Source organism: Sturnus vulgaris, chromosome 8 (assembly GCF_052056855.1).
Source record: "Sturnus vulgaris isolate bStuVul1 chromosome 8, bStuVul1.hap1, whole genome shotgun sequence".
NCBI lineage: Eukaryota > Metazoa > Chordata > Aves > Passeriformes > Sturnidae > Sturnus > Sturnus vulgaris.
In genome coordinates this window covers 22004086-22027070 of record NC_142250.1, presented here as the reverse complement: position 1 = coordinate 22027070, position 22985 = coordinate 22004086, and the positions used below count along the sequence as shown (strand labels likewise).

Genomic DNA, 22985 nt, shown 5'->3' with positions numbered 1-22985 from the left:
CCTCTAGTTTAGTCATAGAATATTGTTATACACATCTAATTTTGCATAACTGTTCTCATGAAAAAAATATTTTTACAGTCTTTACTTTTTGCAGATTGTGTCCTAAGAAAGAAATGCACCTGCTCCTAAATCTACACCTCTGACTTATTAATGCTTTTTATATAAGGCAAACAGGTGATGAATATTGTACTCTCTGATCTGTAATAACGATGTAATACAAAGATTTTAGGACAGATCATAATTCTAAAGCAGTCAGTGAAGGGCTGTTTGCTTGCTTTGAGAAATTATACACCGACACATAATTCTGTGCTACTTCGGCTGGGGTGGAGTTAATTTTCTTCCCAGTGGCTGGTATGGGGCTGTGTTTTGGATTTGTGCTGCACACAGGGCTGATAACACAGAGATGTTGCTGTCATTGCTGAGCAGGGCTCACACAGAGCCAAGGCCTTTCTGTGCTGCCACGCTGCCGAGGAGGCTGGGGGGAGACACAGCCAGGACAGGGGACCCCAACTGACCAAAGGGATATTCCAGAGCAGAGGGCATCCTGCTCAGTACATGAAGTGGGGGAACAAGGAGGAAAGGGGGAACATTTGTCTTCCCAAGTCACCATTATCCAAGACAGGGCCCTGCTCTCCCGGGGATGGCTGAACACCTGCCTGCCCATGGGAAGTAGTGAATTAATTCCTTGGTCTGCTTTGCTTGTGTATGTGGCTTTTGCTTTCTCTATTAAATTGCCTTTATGTCAACCCACGAGTTTTCCAGCTTTTACTTTTCTGATTCTCTCCCCGTGCTGCTGGGGGGAATTGACCAAGCAGCTGTGTTGGGCTTGGTTGCTGGCTGAGGTTAAACCATGACAAATCCCCTCTTATTTTTAAGGAGAAGTTTAAGCTTACTTTTACAGTATCCACATCTCCAGCTTTTGCAGCCTCCAGCAATTGTCGATCTGCATCAGAATTACCTAATGGGATACCTTCTGTAAAATAAATGAGATTGCGTGACAGGTAAGTGTAGGCAGTTGAAGAAATTTTTTAAGACAGGAAACAACTTGAGTTTTTTAAAAGGCGAATTCTTGAAATAAGGTTAATCAATTACTGACAAGTTTTGTTTCTGTTTACTATCTACGACTATAGCTGTTAGAGGTAATAGTGTTTGGGAAGTTGACTTCAGCAATGTGCTTCCAGTATGTTTTGGAATATTGTGGAACCAACAAAACATTCTTATTTCACTTTCAGAATTAGACCAGATCAAGTTTACGTATGTATTATAATATCCAAACCTTACTCTTGAAAATCTATGTACACTGTTGCCTCCACTCACAAATGCAAAGTAAGCATTTTTTGGTTTGGTTTTCTATTTTTAAGATTCCCCCCACCCTACGTCAGGATCTTAATAAAATTGTTCCAGGTGGATATACCTCAAAATCTTCATCTCTGATGATCTAGACAATAAATGGTATTGTTATTGTCATTGTAAGTAGGGAATAAAACATCACCTAGTACTGTCTTTTGTAGAACATTTTTTTTTGTTGACCAGTCTTCACTATTATTTGACAGCACATGAATGGCAAATAAAATGAAGCACCACAATGGATGTTGAATAACTCAGCATACCTTGTAGTAGCTGTTGCACACTTTCAGTCCCCATTTGTAAGGCTGTAAAGCCCTGCAGAGACACGATGGAAGGATCACATCCAGAGCTCAGCAGCAAACGGCATGTCTGAAGATGACCACAATGTGCTGCTCTGTGCAGAGAGGTCTGGCCAAGATTATCTAACGCATTAACCTAAAAATAACACAGACAAGAAATACTACTATGAAGTTAGTAATAAATATGTTTTCATTGCTGACTGGGAACATTTCACAAGTAGTATCCTTACTTTAATAAAAAGAACATATTTAGTGTATTTCCAAAGGTGATGAGACTTCAAACAAAAACAGTTCATAAAGTAGCCCCCTTTTAGAGGCATGGGAATAATCTAGTGCATTTTTACCACAAACAGGAGTAATTCACTATTTTGCTCCTCATAGTACAGATCTTCAGTGCTAACATGTAGAACAGCTTTTACTTGCATTGGCTTATTGTGGTTTCTAAGACTGAGGACTTCCTATGTGTTGGCTCAGTCAAAGCGTACTCAACAATTTAAAGCTCTGCACCCGAACCTTACTTTTATTCCCTACCCTTCCTCTGGTTTCGGAAACTTCACAGCAGTCAGGCTATAATCAAGTTTCCATGAGAGAGATTACACTCCCAATCTTGGAGGGTTCAAGCACTACAGACAGTCTCTCCACATTTCATTTTTGTGGAAGTTTGTACTAATCATTGTGTTATGACTTAACATTTCGCCTTCATTTTACTTTTTACTGCATACATCATGTAAAGTCTGTCACACAGCTCAGTTTAGCTTCTTGCTGTGCACATACATCCCCCACTTTTTTTCCTTATGTATTTCGTTATTTCTGCTGGACAACAAAGCACTGAATAAGACACTGAAAGTTTTCTGTTCATAGAGAGAACTACATCTGCATTTCTTAAAAACAGGACCAAACTAAGGATGATTCTCTGATGTATAGAATCTGAAGTGATGGATTGATGGTCTATAGCTGTAGTCAATAAATCTAGAACCTTCCAAAATGAATTATTTTACATAAGCTGTCCATTGTCATGGTATGAAAACCTGCAGAGTACATGAATGTCAATAAAAGTATGATACTCGTACCTTAGCTTCATGTTTCACAACTACTTCAACAACATCATTATGAGCCTTTTCTGACGCCACATGCAGAGGAGTCAAGAAGCTTCAAAACAAAAACAAAAAAAATTAAAAAAGGAAAAAAATAAATCATTCAAATTGTATTTTGCAAAATCTTCTAAGCAAACAGTTAAGAGTATTCATTTGTAGCACTCACTCTTTTGTTTTTTCATTGATATTGGCTCCTTTCCTCAGCAGCAATTCACACACTTGTTTCCTCTTAGGATATGGAGATGCAGCAGCACAGTGCTGTAAACATTAAAAAAGTTTACAATTAACAACCAGCTAGCAGAATCAGGGTTTAAGACTTGCTGATCAGCTGGCAGTTAAGAGCTGCCATACAAAGACAACAGAAAAAAACCCCTAAAACACTCATTAACCTGGAGGATTCCACATGGGCTTTTGGGTTTACTCTGGTATTTTCAAGAACTCCCCTTCCTAATAGCTGCTGGAAATCATCAAACCATCTTGCTGTTGCTTAAAATGAGACTATACTACAAAATCCAGACATTTAGACAATCTAAACAGGCCGAAGTAATTTATATTAGTCTTAACATCAATTTTATGAAAAAAATATTTATCAGTGTTATTTGCTTAGCTAGACACCGGATATTCCAGGTTGGTCTGACTTACAACACTTGACACTGCAATATTTATTGCTAAACTCTTACCTAGTATACTTAGGTTAGCCACAATATATACAAAACCCACTAATAAATCCTGAGATATTACCAATGCTGTCTCATGTGTCTGAGGATGCTTGAAGTTCACTGTTTCCAAGGAAAGATGTTTCTTTATACGAGCTACATCTGATTCTCTTGCAGCCTGTAGCAGTGAGTGACCTTTGAATTCATCTTTAAAAACAGAAGAAATACATAGCAGAGGGTTACACTCCATGACTCAAGAAGGATCAAGAGAATTGCTTCTTTCAGTTAAAAAAACAAAATTATTTTATTCAGCAAACCATGGAGCACACATTTCCAAGTCTGACTCAAGCTATTACATCACTTGACAGAGACTTGTTAGTTAAGTCAAAACACTACACAAATTTTGCTTTGTTTCTAAACCAAAGTCAGACGGATCCAAACTGGCTGCACAAAGTCTATTTCACTCACCACTCTGTAGGTTCTACTGTTCACATAGGTACTAACTCAAGCATATAAAAATCTCTACTTCTGACCTAGTTTTGGAAAACCATTTCTAGATGCTAGCATGGAGTCTAGCGCAGTATTTACTGATAATTTTTGTAAATATCCCAGAAAGTTCTTGTTTCACCACTCAAGGACAGAATCTGAGGTCACTCTTTTCAACTCTAAGTTTGCTGGACAAAAATCAATGCCCTGCATTGAATTCTTTGAACTTTCAGCGATTGTGGCACCCTCAAACATATTTAGCATTCTAAACAGTTATTTTCTATTTTCTTCAAACAAAAAACCCTAGAATAAAAATTAGTATTTCAGCAATCTCGATGCAGTGACTGGAACAAGTACAGGAAATGAAAGTGTATTGGCAAAGTCATCAGGGAAAGCATGTAATAGGGGAGAAGTTACACAACCCATCAAAACCACTTGACTATAAAACTGACAATAGAATTATTTTAAATGCCTACATTCAGAAAATACAGCAGTTTCAAATTATATACAGTGAAATGTACAGTGCAACATTGCACAATTACTTTTAAAGTGTAAGCATTTTCCAAATCTAGCTTCTGGCAGGTCACTGTCTAGGGAACCTAATTACACATTACAGGCTGTAATTGTAGAACTGATCCCACTTCATACTCACATGCTAATCGTTCTTTTAATTGGGGCGTTGGAGCCAAATCAATGGTGCTTTTGTTGTGACAGTTCAACAGTGTTGGGTCAGCACCATAACTTAACAAAAGAGAACATACTTCCACCCTGTTCTTAGAAGCTGCTTCATGCAGAGGGGTGAATTGCCACAGATCCATTGCATTCACACATGCTCCATGCTTGAAAGGGAAAGGGGTAAAAAAAGATGCAATCAAAACCAGGACGTTAGAAAAAGACTATGTTATTAGTTTTAATACAGTAGACTGTTAAAATAAAAAATCAATGCTTATATGCAAACTGTTTCCAAGACCCTAATTTTCAATCTAACACAACATTTCAGCATACTGTGGTTTTTAATCACCTGGAGTCCCACAGGTGCATTCAAAGAAGCCAAAGGCTAGCAAGTCTTTTCAGAAAGGAAAGAAGCTTTGCTACAGGTCAGATTTGAGAAATAGAAATATTCACATTCTCCAAATCACCTGTGAACAAGCTCTAGCTCTTTGCAGCTCTAGAAAATGTCTAGAGTGACCAGCTTCACTAAGATAAATACATGTTCTGTGAATAACCCCCAAGATATGAGTGCCACGGTATCTAAAATGAGATGGGCACTCAAAGTTAATTTTAATTCAAAACATTTAAGTACAAGATTCTACAAATAACACTCCTGGATGAGTAATATATGTATATTTCTTCTCCAGTAACATTTGATTGCATTTCAAGTTCAGTCTATAAGCAAGTACATGCTCTTTCCCATTGCTTCTCTTAAGGCTGTATGGCTTTGCAGTAAGTAATTCAGAATTCTCTGAAGCAGAAATCCAATATGGAATACAACTCTAGCTAAATCATTAACACACACAGTAGTGTACAGGCAAAAGTTCATTTGTGGGGTTGTGTCTAGTACCCCCATTGTAAAAACTCACTTTACAACTGGCTCCTGAAATAAAAAAAAAATCATCTTTCTCTTTATACTTACTACAATGTAAGCTTATTTCAATAGGTTTTTTACTTAATTTTTTGCTAAACAAATAGAAAGATATATGGAATTAGTGGGGGGCTGAAACACATAGAACAGAACGAGCTATTCCCTGAGCAGCCAAATGTCGAGTTAGGTAACAGAGCACTCTCAGTTGTTATAATGATCTTGATTTGCTGTGGCAGCTGAGAATAGGCACAGCTCAAAACTCCTCTGGTGGAGTACACATATGTTGCAGCCCACATCTTCAAGCCACTAATTTAATGTGCATCATACTTATCTTCAAGAATAACATAATCCAGATAAACCATTTCGGTTCCAAGAGTTCCCTTTTGGTAGGAAAACTGACAGGTTTCTCTTTCTTTGGGGTGAAGGCTACAATTCAGGGCCAGAACTGACGTTGTAAAGGTAATTTCCTCGAAAGACTGACTGCTCTTTAATTTAAAAACATTTATTATCTTTACCAGTATTCTTTTCAAACACTTGTTATTGGTTTGACTTCTAAAATATTCTTCTGCTTTCAAACTCAAAATATCATTCAGCTTGTAGAGGTTATTTCGGTGCCTTTTTTTTTTTTGGTGAGTGTAGAAAGACTGAGATAAGCAGTACTTACTTGGTGGCATGAAAATATTCAACTTTGGGGCAGAGAGAATTAAAAACAAAAGCACATTTGTAAAGAAAAAGCTTCCTTGCAAGCAGAAGATTCTGTAGCTCCAGCTTAATAATCACTAACATGTAGAGCAAAAGCAATTTATCATTAAGTTTTGTAAATCTACAAAAAAATTTAAAAATGCAACTTGTATTAGTCTATTATAAACTGCTCTTATTTATTAATATGCAGTTTCATCTCTTCAAAGACCAACCTTTACGAGAAGCTCTGTTACTTCGTAATGACCATAGGAACAGGCATTGTGAAGTGGCACCAAATCTCTACATAGAAGAAAAAGGAGAAAGATGATTACTTTAGTACACATATATTAATTTCAAATACATCTAACACATTGGAATTGGTACTATGCTTTATGCTGAACATTTAACAAAAATACTGACAAATATTCAAATGAAACTATCAGGAAATAAGCAGCCCAAGAAGAAACCAGAAAAGCCCATCAGCATTTATAAGAACGGTAAATATCTAAAATAATCAGAAGATGAGAAGTGATTGTATTGTCTTACTGCAGATGAAATGGTTCCACTCAGACTTGGAACCCTAAACAGGAAGAACTATCTGCAGGGGATGTTCAGGAGTGACCCTCGTTTTATCCTTTTTCACAAGAACAATGCTGTAATATCTTCTCCCGTGAAAACTAATCAACTTGCATTTTTGTCACAACAGAAAGGTTAAAGGTGACAGAACAGTCTCAAGCTGGAAATTCTTCGTGGTTAAAACAGTATTACTGCTCTTTACTTCACCTTGATTTTTAACAAATTCTGTTTATTCTGAACAAAGGGAAAAAGGAACCTACCCTTTATCCTTAGCGTGCACATCAGCTCCATGCTGCAGTAAGAGCTGGACTATTTTTACACGGTTATACCCAGCTGCTAAATGTAATGGAGTAGACTGAAACAACAGAACGTAGAATACATCAGTAACACAAAATCAAGGTTAATTTTATATTTCTTTTTTTCACAACTTGTTAACAGTACTAAATGCTGAAGCCCTTAAAGACTTAGAAGTTTAAAAAATAACCCAGCGTACTTGAATTTGATGACTATGCTCATTGTTCACTGACTACTCTTGAAGTCAACATAAATCTCAAATTTACTCCATCATTAAGACAAAGGCCATTTTTGGTTTTTTAGCCTACCATAGCTATAAATACTTGCTGGCACAAACTATGTCCTTGTGAAAGGGGAAGCAGGAAGACCTTTAGTAACAATGACTGTTAAACTATGAAGTCTCTCTGCCAGTCAGTGAAATAAATTTAAAAATTATCAAGAGAGATTGTTATCCACATTTTTGAGTGCAGTAAGTGAGTGGGGTGTGGGGGAAATTTCATATTTTCTAAATTCTCACTCTCTACAGAGCAGACAGATAACTGCTCTACCACCTTTTCTAGCAAATGCATTCAAGCATCAGCAGCACTAATGGCAGAGCTACAAATTAGCGAGGAGAAATCTTTTCCTCTGCATTTACAAATCCATCCATTGAACCAGATTTCTACAGTTCCCAGAGGATTAACCTCATAACTAGATAAGAAAACAGAGGTGCATCAGTGTTTGGAGATCGCAGTATCTTACCACAAAGCCTCACAAAGGTGAAGTAACTGGATCAAAACTTTAGTCAATGAGTACAAACACTTGATAAGGATGCCAAAAAGTGATACTCAATAACCTGAACTTTCTGTAGGCTAGGGGCTAAACCCAAAAGATTCAGGATTTTTCAGGATTTTGATAATTTTCAATGTATTTCTTTACCATTACTTACAGCAACGAACAGCTTGCTCCTGAAACAGGAGCAGTAACTTGCCTAAGGGTGAATGTCAAAGTGCCTGTGTGTTTCTCCGTGATAGGGAAAAAAATCTGTGAAAAGGCCTCGCTTCTTTATCACTACAGATATGAAAGTCAAGCAGACGTTTCGATTGAAAAGGTGCTTGTTTATTGCTCCTATATAGAATTACTTGCATAGTCCTTTGAAGACTAACAAACAAACAAAAAAACTCAGCTGGCTGCTAGAGAGGTGGGATTTTATTTTCCCATAGACAGTGAAGAAAATAGATTTTTTACATTTTAAAAATCTGGTCAAATGATAACTGGATCACGTAAGAGATAACTACTTTTAAATCAGGTTTTAAACAAAAATACCTTTCTGCCATCACTTGCATGACAGTTAACATTTAATGGTGTAAGAAGAGACATCATCTTTTCCTCATTTCCACTCCTGAAAAACAAGACATGAAGTGAGCAGAAATATTCTTATCCCAATTTTTAGTAGCTTATTCTGGTTTGATATTTTTCACTGTGATAATGTTCAACACATCTAAAGCACATTTCCCTCTCTATTGTCACATTAAAGGGAAAACAAAAATGCATTTATGCAACTACTTTCATAGCTTCAGTCACAGAAAACAGCCAAAGCTTAGCATCTAGATGGAATGCAAGCACCAAAGACTACATATCTATATATTAATTATAAAAAATCCTACAAATGTAACTAATTCCAGTTATTTTCCAAACATACATACCTGGCACTTTCTAAAAGTTCATCTTTCTTGTATTCACCTAGAAGACAAAAGGGCATTCTTTAGCTGTCAAATAAATATCTATATGTGAAGATCACTACTTCTCCTCCTCTTCTAAAATTTTGAGAACTGCTAAAGTACTTACAAATACTCTTTGCAGTTGTTAAAGGGAGCTTCTAAAAAAAGAGGAAGGGTGATTTTTTACACAGGCAAGTATCGACAGGACAAAGGGAAATGTGTTTAAACCAAAAGAGGAGAGATTTAGATTAAATGTTAGGAGGAAATTCTTTACTCAGAGGGTAGTGAGGCACTGGAACAGGCTGCCCAGAGAAGTTGTGGATTCCCTGCCCCTGGATTTTTTAAGGCCCATGCCTTAAAACATGGCCTGCCCATTTTTAAGGTCATGTTGGATGGAGTCTGGGTAACCTGGTCTAGTCAATGCTCCTGCCCATGATGGAGGGTTGGAATGACATGATCTTTAAGGTCTCTTCCAACCTAAGTCATTCTATGATTCAAAAAATTTGACAGTTCATCATTGAACTAGCATGATGAACTATCCAGAACATGCCATGACTGAGATGATGAAAGCCATAAGGGAATTCTATTTAGAATTATAAACCAGAGACAAGTTTAAGTAGTATCAAAAGGACAAGCTCCAAACTACTGTGTTACATCAGTTCGACTGTTACTAGTCATAAAGAAATCCAAAGATTATCACTTACCAGTCAGCACTGCTTTTGCAGACGGATCTGCTAAATCCAAAGCTGTTCTTCCATCTGTGTTCCGGATGGTTGGTTCAGCACCATGCTGCAACAGTACTACAAAAATGCCAAAGTCTTCCATGAGAAAACAATTCTACTAGACAAGGTTTATGAGACATATCATTACTGTAATCTGCAAGCAACAAAAGAAACACCCTAACTTCCTTTCTCAAATTTTTAATGTCAGCATTCTGCAATGTCATCTGTGACCAGTGTATCCGATGAAACATGTCTAGACACATTTTAAGAGAAAAAAGCAGATCAGAAAGAGAACAACCACAGACTGACAAGAGACAATCCCAGCTGAAAGCTTGTGACTGACCCACCAAAAAAACTCAGCAGCTCTTTTCCATCAGAGCATTTCCTCCAGAGCATGCTGCCCCAAATCCTGTGCTGTCCTAACCTGCAGACAGCAGTGGCAGGCTGTGCATGTTGCACCCACATTCAGGCCAAACAGACAATGCTATCTGTACAGCATTCTAGAGCTCTACAGCTTTGTTAAATTGCAGCAAACCACACAATCAGACGTTTCTTGACTACGTGTCTAACTTTCTACGTCTTCCTTAAAGAGCTCCTCTTAAGAACTGGGTAGGCAAAACAGGTAGTCAATATAACTGAAGTTTTCCCATCCTTAACTAATTTAACACAGATGCTACACATAAGACAGAATGAATCCATTATTAAGATCACTTCTGTTCTTTCCACTGCACTGTGATCAGAAGCAGAAGGCAGCATAAGAGTCTAGGCTGAAACAGAATTTAGCTCCACCATGTCACTTTAAAGCACTTTCCCCATGATGTCAATGTGAACCTTTATAGGTACACTATTGCAAAAAATGGATCCAAAAATTTGTATATCTTGTAAAAGTGACATGTGAATTGAAGTTTATGGAAGTTATTTACTTTTAACCCTTGTATCAGCCATAGCTCCATAAAGTGAAAATGGTCTTTAAAGGGTCCTTGATTTTTCACAGTGAAAACAAGTGAGTCAGCCACAGGAAGAGTGGGAGAAAATTACCAATGCAGACATCTGTCTTCCCCTTAATGGCAGCTTCATGAAGGGGAGTGTAATTCCAATTATCTCGAGCATTAGGATCTGCACCGTGCCGCAAGAGCAGATTGACAACTTCAGCATGGCCAAAAGAGCAAGCGTTGTGGAGAGGAATAAGGCCTCCATCATCTCGTGCGTGGACATTGGCACCACTTTGAAGTAAATATTCAACTACATCCTTCCGACCAAAACCTGGAAGAGGAAAAGGGAGAAAAGGCTTCAGGGTTGGGTAAGAGAAATTCCTTCCCCAGACATGCAGATTAAACCAACAAACTTCAATAACAGTAACCACTCCTAAAGAGAATCACAAATGGCATGGTTTACTACGGAAGCATTTACACACTAAGGATGTTTCTGAAACTCTTAAAAATTAGATTAAACTCTGTAGAAAAATAATATTAAAGATTACAGAAACAATATCTTGATAGGGTTCCCTCAAATTTCAGTTGTATCTTGCATACTTATGTAATGGCAAATGAACTAGGACATCAAACTTTATCTGTATTTGCTCTACTATCTCCACACAAGGCCAGAACGCTTTAGGATTTCTGCTTGTAGCCACTATACTTATCTGGTTATGTTCCAAAGGCCACCTCAAACGTTCCACGAATGTCTCTGCGGGTCTCAGCAATTATTAGGGCAGGTAGGAGCCATATTTTAGCTGCCATATATGTCTTCTGCCAAGTACCTTCTGTGAAATAATTCATGTGTGCAGGATTTGGCGCTCTTTAAATATCTGAGTTACAAACTCTTTTCCAGATCAAAATCTGGATGAAGTCTTGAGCTTTCCCCTCGGAGGGAATAGCCATGAAGTTGCCAACACCACTGATATGCAGACTGCAGCAAATTTAAACTTTGCTACAGATCACCCATAGAATGTCTACAGTAGTTTTAAGTCCTTGCAACCATAACCTGTGTATGACGTATATTCCTGCTATCAACACAGCATTTCAGTGACAAAGTAATCAAAGCATACAAGTGTCAGCATTCCAGCTATAACTGAACTTTCAGTCTTGATTTGTGACTGAAGCTTTTCATAGCACGTTCTTCACTAAACCTGACTTCAGTTAATCCCTCTTCTGGAGCAAGGAGCACTTTCACGACCCGGAGCTCCCAAAAAACCCACTGTCATTATCAGGCAATTTCTGGATCCCACTTGCCAAGAGAAGTTCTTGTAGACAAGCTGTATATGTCAGAGAGAAAGGCCTGGACAAGTATTCAGAAATAGTTTAGTTAAATTCTCACTTTACTCTTCTTCCTTCAAAAGTCTAGTGAGGAACCACATTCACCACAGGTTAATCATTACTGTAACCATCATTTTACGTCCACCTTTTGAATCACTGGATGAACTTCAAGGTGTTTTCCAGTAACAGACACAAGGCTATGCTGGTGATGTGCTTCTTCAAAATACAACACTGGTAATGTGCTTCTTCAAAATACAATACTAACAATACAAGTCTTAGCTTACTAGCACCTTATCTATAATAGAACGGCAGATCCTACAGAATATTCACTTTTGAGTCTCACCATGACACTTATCCACATTGCCTGTCCTAACAGAGAACAGGAGCTCAGCATACTTGGGATGAGAACTGGATCAGACTCATGGTCCACGCAAAACCAATTTATTTGCAAAGGCACACTAAATCATATTCACTGCACATACATGCATATTTTTGCTGGCAAAAAAAATAATAGTAGCCATACCCATGCTGCCTTATTGTCTATATTACATAATAGGCATCATGTTTCTAATTCTTAAGTACGTTCAGCTATTCTAAGTATTATAAATACCATTATTTTTCTTAAATGTGTCCTGATATTTTTCTTGCTTCTTCAAGCTTTCAAAAAATTCTGTTTATAGTTTGAATATATACTCAAAACATACTCAATTATCTTGAGAAACTACTCAAAAGAGACCTTCACATATGCCAGAGTTCTGCGAACACATAATCAAAACTATTATTTGAGGACAGACTGCTTGGTATTTTCTTCTTTAAGTACCAAAAAAGTTCTCCAGGACTGTTGCAATTATGTTAGAAAAGACTCTGATCAAATTCTTTGTCCAGAAGTTCCATATCTGGTAGCTAAACCAGTCATTCTTGTACAAAAAGCATTCATACCCCTCAAAGTATTGATGTAAAGCAATGTTTTTACACGTAAAATACCTCAGCAGGAATCAACACCACAATTGAAAATTAGTTGTAGGTAAACCTTATTATAGGCATAGAGAATTCCATTGGATCCCTCTATTTAACACAGAGGTTCAATCAGATACAATTCATAACCAACCCACAGTTTCTCTCTCAGCAAAGCCTGCATCTACTCAGAAAGTACCTTAAGTACAGCAACACCCCTCAACTCCCTGCAGCTAATTTAATATCCATGAAATGAACTAAGTTGTATCACACCAATTTTTGTAATTTCTCTCCAGCACTGAGTGCACAGCAGGATTCCTGACTTCCTTGGGGAAGCATCTGTACAACAGGGCACCATATATGGAAGGGGAATCATTTTCCCATTACTTTCTAAAGGATGCATGAGTACAGAGGAAGTGGCCAAGCTGCACAGTGGTCTCTGCTGTTTTCCCCGAGAGTGAAAGAGGGGCAGCCTTTGCTATCACGGGAAGGCAGTCACTGCCTGCTCTAACAGTTCTGTTTTACCATTAGTTGGCTGCAGTAAAAACTATTTCAACACTTTAAAAAAACCCCAACATTGCTTTAAGAGGTTGGGGTTTTCTTTAGCTCTTGAGCTTTTATCAAGAGACCACCTAAATGGCATCACAGCTTTCAAGGTGAAAGGTAATGGTCTTGTGCAATTACCTTGTGCAAGGTAATGGTCTTATCATCATGAACTCTTTGTTTTTTATTGCCAACAAGAAAGGCTACTCAGGGCCTCGAGCTGATACTCTTCTACTACCTGTGACAGTTGAGCAGCTCACTGCACTTGTTCCCTGGAAATTCGCAAATTTTTAGCTGACAATTCCCAATTATTAATCATAGTAGAAATGTACAACTGTCCATAATTTTAAAAAGGTATTTATTTACAGTCACTGTGTGACACAATTGACATTCAGCTACTTTTGATGGGATAAAAAGCTAACAGGAAGAACTTAGCTCAAATTCTTCTCCCCTACCCTTTTTTATTAATTTTAGATTGAAGGAAGGGCATTTTGGTACCTGCCAAGTCCTTAAAAGCTTGTGATATTTTGAACTTTGACACACGCTGGGATGAAAAAGACTTGAGGAAGTATTTGCAGCTTTTGATGGGAGAAGATGGAGCCTCTTTTATTGTGAAGGGTAGTGGGCTCTCGATAAAACCTTCAGGATAACTTAACTATCACACACACAGTTGTGTACTAAAAAATCCAAAGAGCAACCTCCAGCAAAACTCCAATATCTATTACTTCTGATAATGACATATTTCCAGGGAGAGCTTGAAGCTTTTTTGTTTGTTTGTTTTTTTCACATCTTTTACTTCAAAATCCACCTTTACAAACTGACACATGGAAAAAGAGGAATTTGGTTTATTAAAAAAAATTGTTAGGTAAGATCTGGGAAAAGATGTAAAAAACAGAACCTAAGTTCAGACCCAGAATGCCACTAAAAAAAGAAAAAAAAGGCAATACAAAACATGGTGTATTTCAGCTCCAAGTCCTCCATAAAAGAAGTCTTGAAACTGAATGAAACTAGTCAGAGAAGTGTAAGGTATTTTCCAAGAACACCCAGGTAACTAGGATAAACAAAGCAGGAATACAACAGATTTTTGCTTTTTACTTCCTGGAATGTGACTCCTTTAGAGGCAAAAACAAAAGCTGTGAGTATTACTCCAACTGTGAATAACAGGGGAAAGGCCAAACCAAACAAAACCCGTCAGGCCCAAGTCCAAGAGCTACTTATGTCCACCTTTCACACAGAGCCTATTGCAGGTGGGTTGACAACAGCAGAGTTCAACCTGAAGTGCTAAAGAGAGTTCCATCGAGAAATCACACAAGTGTTTTCTATCACATGTTCACCAGAAACTCAGCATCTTCCACAGGCCGGTAAGAGGAGCAATTAATTTCTCTGTATCAAGTCTCAAAAAGACTCAGGCATGACAACAGTGTCTCCCATTTACACACCAACCTGTTTAACATTAGAAATCTAACAACTACATGAACTTCTGGATGTGCAATTTTAAAGAAAAATATTTATACAGATCAGGAGTTACTTAAATCCAAGACAGATCACCCCTGTTCAGAAACATAAACTAGGTCAATATAGTGAATGAGAAACATCTTAGGCAAAAAAAAAAACCCAACTAACAAAAAGCAAATAAAAACAATCCCTCACTTCTCCAAAACACTCTAAAACATACACAGCTGTTTAGAAGTTCAGAGTTTATAAGTGGACAGGCAGGATTGCTGCATAATAAAAAATAGCTACAAAAATTGTTTTCCTCTGACAGGATATTTTGTCTCCTGAGCTCTCTTGTGAATCAAACTTCTTGAATTTATGAAATACTGCTGTCCTGAGGAGGCTTTCAAGAACGTAGACCTCTTAAGTCTGAGAAAAGGACACCTGAAGCAGAAACATTTACCAAGACAATCTAATAAAGCAACAAACATCTTTGTTACTATCCTTGTTGTTTAGGTGAAAAGAAGCTGCTGTTTTCTGCAGCCTGTCAGCTTTGGGGTGCTACATCGAAGGCTGTAATTAAACCAAAACAATCAACATGAAAACAACAGTGACAGTCAGGTCTTTGTCTGAAAAGGTGGGATACAATCTTCTGGCCTGTTGCCAGCGAAAGCAGTTGTCCTGTGACGTCAATTGTTTGCTTACTTACGTCCTGAATTAACAAAGTCCATTTGTCAAAGATAAGAACGCAAAACGCTTAGAAACGGTGCTATGTGACAAGCACCTTTATGAGTTCAATTTTAAAAATGCACAGGCCTGCTGAAATCCACGAGAACTGTGCGTGGGACATGCATCCCCGTCAGAGCTCACGTGTCACAACACGAACAGCATAAACCCCACTCCAGATGTGTCCCCAAAGCCAGATGAGGTTTGTTTTTTGAAAAAAAAGAAAAAGAAAATAAGCGAGAAGACGCAGCTGTACCGCCCGGCGACCCCCACTGCGGGGGTGACCGCGGCTCGGTCCCGGTGCCGGGCAGGGCCGCGGGGCGGGGGCGATGCTCAGGGGCCGCCGGAGCGCTCGGACCCCCACGCTGTGCCCGGCCCGGGCGGCGAGGCCCGAGGGCCCGGCGCTGCCCCACGGCCTGGCCCGGCCCGGCGCCCCGGAGAGGCGGCGCTGCCTCCCGGCTCCCCCTGCCCCCGTACCTGCGGCGAAGTGCAGAGGGCTGGACTTCCTGCCCGCCGTGTCCCGGCTGTTCACGTTCTCGGGCCGCACCAGCCTCTTGACCCGCTCCACGTCCCCGTTCCTGCAGGCCTCGAACAGCTCCCGGGCCGGCTCGGCCGCCGCCGCGCCACAGCCCGACGCCTCAGCCAGAGCGGCCGCGCCGCCCGCGCACCTTCGCCCCGCCATGGCCGGGCCGGGCCCCGCGCAGCCCCCGCCGCCCCTCACGGCCCGCGGGGCTCCGCACACGCTCCCGGGCGGGCGCTGCGCCCGGCGGAGGGATCCGGGCACCGCCGGCCTCGTGCGCAGGCGCGCGCGGCGGGAGCCTCCCAGCGCCGGGCCGCGGTGCTGCGGCTCCATCCGGGAGCGGGGGGCGCCCAGGGGGCGCCACAGCGGCTCGGCCTGAGGGGATCCCGGCGTGAGGGGCGCGGCTCGCGGGGCTGGCTGTGACCTGTCCCCTCTCCGCTCTAAGGGGTGATGAGCAGACAAAAGTACAGTACAGCGATTCGGCCCAGGAGAACAAACGTGCTTAGCTGCTTTCAGTGATTAAATGTAGGGATTTTTCTGTTCAGGGATTTCCCCCCCCGCAATGTGTAAGACTGCATTTTGGTGCCAATGTCTTCGTGATCCTTGCACAGTTGCTTATATAGTGAAATACTGCGACTCCAAGGAAGTTGAGTGCTTGCATAATAACTATGAAATGGAAATTTTACAACATAAATGACACGGTTGTCTTTATTAATCTCGAAAAACAGATATCAAAAAAACCTGTTAGTTGACTTGCCAATTCAAGGTTTTGGAAGAGAACAGAAAGTGTCCCCCCATCACCACTCCCCGGAAGCCTCATCTGCCTGATGGGGAAGCCTGAGCCCGGGTGGGACTGACTAGAAGGGAATTCAGCTGATGATTCTGAAATGTGGTTTTTTTTCGCTCACACCATATTAAAACACTTTGGAAAAAGTAGTTGAATAGGATCGGTACCATCCTTTCCTGTTGCAAATGCAGAGATGAGTACCTCTAAACACAATTCATCCTGCAGACTACTGTTCGGTTAGGAAATTAAATTACTTAAGTACAAGAAAAAAGATCTAGCACATTTGTACACTCTAGTCACTTCCATTCTGTCAAACATCCCTGCCACTGAAACAAGGCATTTACATCCAAATTTTCTCTCCCTAGTCCATGCTCATGCCTAAACTGCACCCAGGAATTTTTTGGGTGACACTACAAGCTGTACCAGGCTGTCACCATGCTCTAGTGACAGATCAAGGTCTGATGCTTGTGTCTGTGTCCTGTTCAGTTTAGTAATTTACACATAGCCACAGTAGCAGTGTGACAAGAATGCAGCCAGCACGGGGCAGAAACCACATGCTTTGACAAACGTGTTTTGGTCATGTGTGTTTTCTGTAATCCCACTAGCTTTTCTCTGTATCTCCATTTAAATTCCAACCTGTGCTCAGCAGGCAGGGAATAGCCAGGCTACGGCAGAGTCCCACACATACATAATTCATGCACTGCTTTGCATGGGGCCATAATGTCCCTGCATAAACTGTCATCAAATGTGGCTCACAGGCCTGCAGCCCTCTCAGACCTTCCCAGCTTCTCCAAAGTCTGCACTATGAGAGCTTCCCTTCCTGCCTGCAGGGGCCACAGACTGGAGACAAGACCTGCAATGCTGCCATTGGGATCTTTTGTTATCACCATTAGCATAGCTGGAAAAACTATACAAGCTTTTGACTTCACAAACCCGTCTCTGGGCCCACAGCAGAAGTAGCAAATGCTCTGACTTGACTGCTTTAATTTCAAAATTAAAGAAGAGACTTTGTATCTAGAAATCTGTGGAAGTGCGAATACCTGTGTGAATACAAACACATCCTGCTCCTCAGGTGTTCTAAATAATATTAAATCCAGAACAATATTTCACTGTTCCACTGGAGCACGATTATAAAGAGCATGGCCTGCAATAAACTCTACATTCTCTCCACATCACTATACCCAAAATATACTATCATTCTAAATTGTCTGTAGCCTGATTTCCTTTTCCAGCATGTCTTTGTGATAGCTTGAGTGGGAAACTTTATGAATAGACACAGTTAAAAAAATATTATACTGTAAGAACAGAATTCAATTAACCTTGAATTCAAGGAGGCAAAGACTCTCAGCATATTTTAGGACTGGTTTATTAATAGCCTTCACAGTGACTTCTGAGATTCACCATACATATCCCCGCCTTTTTTTTGTTACGTTTATTTATTATATGAGAAAATAATAAAATATAATATCCAATATTTTTCTTGTTTCTTCTGTACAATAGCATGGTTAGAAAACCATAACTGAAATACATGCCAAATCCCACCCAATACATGTGGTAGGGACTTTTCTAGAGGCACCTATTATTAACCTAATGTGAGAGGCTCAGCCATGAACAACTCAAAAAAACCATTTCACTGTTATTCCTTTTAGTGTAATTTGTGATAAACCAAGTGTATTTATTCTGGTGGCATAACCTCACAAAACAGAAACATGAAGTATTTTGGAAGTGTGCTCAGTTTGTTTAGAAACATGCTTGGTTGGTCACTAGAGGGCAGGAAAGGAAAGGAGATAAAAAGGAAGGAAAAAAGAAAAAATAAAGAAAAAGGAAAAATAAAAATTAATAGAGAAAGATATAGCAAAAAAACCAAAAAGAGGGACTGTTGTGTATGGAAAGACTAAAGCAGCCTTACAAATAAATGCTTTTTCTTTCTTCTTAGGAGATTAAGGTTTACTTTTCTTACTTATGGGGAGAGACATTGTTCATGCCAATCTACAAGGCAGTCCATCAGATTTAGGATTTTCAGCTGTCAACCCTTCATATTATAAGGATTTTCCAGTTCTTTTTAATTAGTCCATGAAGTGCTTTGCCTTGCTCACAGGAGTAAAATAAAATGCTAGAATAAATAGAACATTTCAAGAGTTCAGAAATTTAGCTTATTCCAAGAAGAGAATGATTTAAAATTTATTCAATTTGAAGTATTTCTAGATGAGACTTGGAAAAAAAGCCCAAACCAGGGATAATTAATGTATACATCAGAAAATAATAAAATATTCCTATAAAGGAAAAGGTTTATTTTGGAGAGAAGCAGAAGTGATCTGTTTTTTATTACTAAATTTTTATGACTATAGTATAAACTTTCTCAGTGTAAGCTTCTTTTTCTAAATGAAAATATCAGTTTAAGAAATACAGGCTTACTGCAAAATCGAAGTAGTACAGGCTGTATGTACATCAGCAAATATGTGTAATACTGGATCTTGAAAGAAACTTTCTCCCTTCCACTTCTTATTTCATCCATCAAGTACTTTGGCTATGTCTTTTAAGCCAGCAGGAGCTAGCACTTTTTGTCTGCCAGTTACTCATGTGTAAATAGTTCTGTTTTATATGTTCTACCTATATCTTACCAGCAGATGGGGGTAGAGTGTAACAATTATAAAATGTTGTCCTGGAATAATAAAGGGATTTAAAAAAAAAAAAAAAGAAGAGACCTGGAGATGGTGAAATGTTGAGAGATTGAGCTTTTCATAGAGGAGCAAACACAAAGCCGAGTGGTGCCTCTAGGAGATGGGAATACAATGTGAGCTGTTAACAAACTGTAATGGTAGGCCCATTTAGATATCAAAATACTGTGTCTGCAGCAACCAAGATAATTGTTCAGCAGCTTCATGACCAGCTGTGGTGACAGCAGTTAGAGAAGATTCTTTTTAGTGGTGGGGAGAAGCTTGTGATGCAGAGATCAGCAGCACAGATAAGTGTATGAGAGTTCATGGAAACTAGATTAGTCAGAAAGAAAAGCCTTTGGTCCAGGATGTCTGTGATTTGTTTAAAATTGTTCCAGTTTTCTGTCAAAAGCTGCTAGACAGAAACATGTCTAGAGGGCTTAAAGGGAGATCTTGTTTGTTTTTCTGTAGTGCCTGGAATATTCTGGGATGACAGAGAGCCTTTTTAAAAGCATAGGCTCCTTGCATGCAAAGCAGAATTACACAGGGTGCCAACATGGGAATATGACAGAGGCCTGGAAAGTTTCTATTTTTTATTGGGAAGAAACCACAAGGAGCAGAGGAGCAGTAGGGCCAAAGATCAGCCTTGACTCGGAATGCCAGCAAAACAGATTCATCTGTACCTCAAATAGGTATAATAATATGAAAATGCTACAAGCAATTAAAGGCGAACCAGAATAGGTGTCCGGCCATGAAACTAATTTTGTCTGAAGCCAATCAAAAGAAAAAAAATTGTGGGCTAATTAGGTTATAATCTGTGTAGAACTGACTGAGACAGTAATAGGGAAAGAGCAATACTCTTGAAAAATCATCTTAAGGGAAAATATTTCAGAGGAGCAACCAATAAGTAGCAAGAGACTCTCCATGCATTTAAATTGCAGTTCAAGTGACATTTTATTAACGAATTTCGGTATTTGTTTTCTGTCCCAATTAAAAGCAAAAAAAAATATTTAAAGGGCTCTGTGGAGATTCAGACATCTTCACAATCTGTCCTGGGCATTTAACAGAAGTGTCCTGGTCCTCCAAGTAATTGACCAAGCAGGAAGGTTTCTCAGTGTTTTACTCTTAATCACCCTCTGAAACACTGTTCCTATTTTCACTGATGGCATAAGAAGCATATACTTCTAATTTCAATACCTAAATTGGTTGCCTATAGTATGTAAATACCATACAGAGCAGGCGGTGTGAAGGAAAGCAAAGAAGAAACTAAATGTAATGTTTTTTAAGAACGTAGTATTGTACCACTCCAAATAGTTGCACATAGATTGTCAAGTTGTTATTCAGGACAGATCTTTGAAAGGCAATTTCTCGACAATTCAAATGATGGCTTCTTGGAACAGCTAGTTCCACAGTCTAGGGAAAAAAAAAACAGGAAAATGAACAGGCTATTCTTGACTTCAGCCTAAGAAAAAGTTACTTAGTTTGAGAAGTTTTTATAGTTTCACCATGAAGTAATAATTGTCAAATCCAGTGAATTTCAGTATTTCTAATGGAAGGCTCCTGCTGAAAAGTAGTCCATGGCAGTGATTCAGAAGAGGAATTGTGATGAGAAGAAGGAATGTCATCACAGTGATATTAAAATCAGACATGAAACCATTGAAATCCTAAGACTTACTGGGAAGAATATATTTATGCAGATTTTCAACTGAGTGACAGAAAGTAGGAAACATGTTCAAATGATTGTTGGAGTCACACTCTGATGGCCAGAAATATTCAGTAAAAACCTACAAAAATACAATTTTTTCTTTTTAAAAGGAGGATTATGAGAAGTGAACACAGTTATGTATATGTCCTACTAAGCATAAGTTATCATGGAGTTAAACCAACATTACAACTAGAAACTTCTCCTTTGGGAGGATTTTTCCCATACCTTAAAATTCATTGTAACCAGTAATGTCTCAAAAAGAGTAGAGTACATACTGAATTTTACACTGGAGTTTATAAAATAATTTTATAAGTGAAATATCTTCAGCATCATTCTCTCTCTCTCTCTCTCACATACACATACACATACCATATCCATGAGTAAAGCAATTTTTAAATAGAATAGTAAATTTGTTGGCTTTGTTTATTGTCAATATTATACATTTAAAGGATGGAAAAATATTAGCAAATTAAGTATCACTGGTTTCCATTGCAGTTGAGGGACAAAAATGTATGGCAACATACCATTAATTTATGTGTATACATGGCCTTTCCCTGGATTTTGTTTTTTTAGCAAGAGAGAAAATTTTAAGGACTTTATTCAGGCAGTCTATTTTAGGATTATTTCTGTAATCTACTTTTTTTATTCTCTAATTATTATAAGCAACTGAGATTTCTTCTATATAGTTTATATGAAACCTTATGGCAGTAATTTATGTCTTTATTTGTCCACGGAAGAGAATTTTTCCATTCAGAAAATTACTCATTTTCTTCTTTATCAAACATGTCTTGATTACTGAAATAATATGACTGCCTAAAAATAGTAAATGGTGCTAAATTTCACTTGGGAATGTGATTATTTACCATGGCACTTTGTACTTGGCCAGTACAGCCAATGCCAAATACCTGATAAATTCCTCTTTAAATGGCAATACTTTTTAGTGTATAAGGTAATGCTGTGTAATGAGGATTTTATCTATCTGGGAAATATATTTAAAAGTTTTCCTTTTTATATTTTAGAGGTTACTGAATACATTTCTTTATAATTAAAAAGTAGGTCATTTTTACTTTTCATAATTACATAAATGCTAACTATTGCTGCTAAGGTGAAGTTACACAAGATGTCATTTCAACAGCAAGGTTACTCGAGGTTAAAACTAAATATATCTCAGGTTCTATCTCTCTGGAATGGTTCCAGGAGCATGAATGGTCATCCTTGTCTCTTTCCTTTTCAATTCTTTGCCTCATCTAGCCAGGCCTTTTGGACTTCAAGATGAGAAATACATAATACTTACCTCACTTCCCCAGAAAATGCCCAGTGGGAGCCTATTTTACTTCCAGATCTGCCTCATGACTTGAACAACTTCAAGACTGGAAACAGAACAGCTGAATGGAAGGTTAGACTGGTGTGGAGAAGTGGGCATGATGACGATCTTAAAGCCTTAAAGACATTTGAAAGGCTGTCTCTGCACACAATATGTGTGCACACAAACAAAGGCCCCATAGGCATCTAACAGTGAAATAGCTTTTTCTCATTAGGTTACTCACTGTTTTTCTTCAGAAATAATTTCACTGATGATCCTTTCTCTGCTGTCTAGACAACCCATGGAGCAGAGCTACTGCTGTCTTCCTCAATATTGTCCTTGCATGGAAACTATTTAGTGTGGACTAGAATAACCCTTGCAATCCAGATGACAGGACCCAGATGTTCTTGTGACCCTCTTAGCTTGTAAACAGAAATCTTCTGCAACAGATAAACACTGGATACAAGTTGGCCTAATTTGTATATGATCCAAGAGAAATGGTATTCCTGGGAAAAAAAAAAAATGGAATGCATGCTAGTTACTAGGAATCTTAAATTGTAGGCAAACAAATTATCATTTGAGTAGTTTGACAAAACCAGCAAAGTCAGCTATCCATTCAGAACGGTGCAGAGCACTGCAGAACTGATGACAGCACATGCACAAA

At 38.9% G+C, this 22985-nt stretch overlaps 2 protein-coding genes across 9 annotated transcripts in view; both read right to left on the bottom strand.

The window, feature by feature from the left end:
• TNKS2 (tankyrase 2) overlaps positions 1-16046 on the bottom strand; it is a 29793-nt gene extending 13747 nt beyond the window's left edge. Inside the window, exons 1-13 of the mRNA XM_014875380.2 lie at positions 15827-16046; positions 10476-10700; positions 9420-9515; positions 8701-8737; positions 8321-8396; positions 6982-7076; positions 6379-6445; positions 4535-4721; positions 3482-3603; positions 2907-2998; positions 2717-2795; positions 1611-1782; positions 894-973 (exon numbers count right to left, since the gene is read on the bottom strand). Of these exons, the coding sequence (XP_014730866.1) occupies positions 894-973; positions 1611-1782; positions 2717-2795; positions 2907-2998; positions 3482-3603; positions 4535-4721; positions 6379-6445; positions 6982-7076; positions 8321-8396; positions 8701-8737; positions 9420-9515; positions 10476-10700; positions 15827-16031 (1533 nt within the window). The 5' untranslated portion in view covers positions 16032-16046. The remainder of the gene's footprint in view (positions 1-893; positions 974-1610; positions 1783-2716; positions 2796-2906; positions 2999-3481; positions 3604-4534; positions 4722-6378; positions 6446-6981; positions 7077-8320; positions 8397-8700; positions 8738-9419; positions 9516-10475; positions 10701-15826) is intronic.
• Positions 16047-20238: 4192 nt separating this feature from the next.
• Positions 20239-22985, bottom strand: part of LOC148223023 (uncharacterized) — a 53986-nt gene continuing 51239 nt past the window's right edge. For 3 of the 8 annotated variants that reach the window (XR_015805161.1, XR_015805160.1, XR_015805159.1), the window contains 2 exons: positions 22313-22827; positions 20239-21097 (listed from right to left, as the gene is read on the bottom strand). Coding sequence is in view for 1 of the 8 variants with exons in the window: in XM_088169124.1 (XP_088025250.1) it covers positions 22794-22827 (34 nt within the window). In the remaining 7 variants the exon portion in view is untranslated. Of the gene's footprint in view, positions 22828-22985 lie in introns of all 8 variants that reach the window. The other 5 variants (XR_015805155.1, XR_015805158.1, XR_015805156.1 and 2 more) reach the window with 5 other exon arrangements.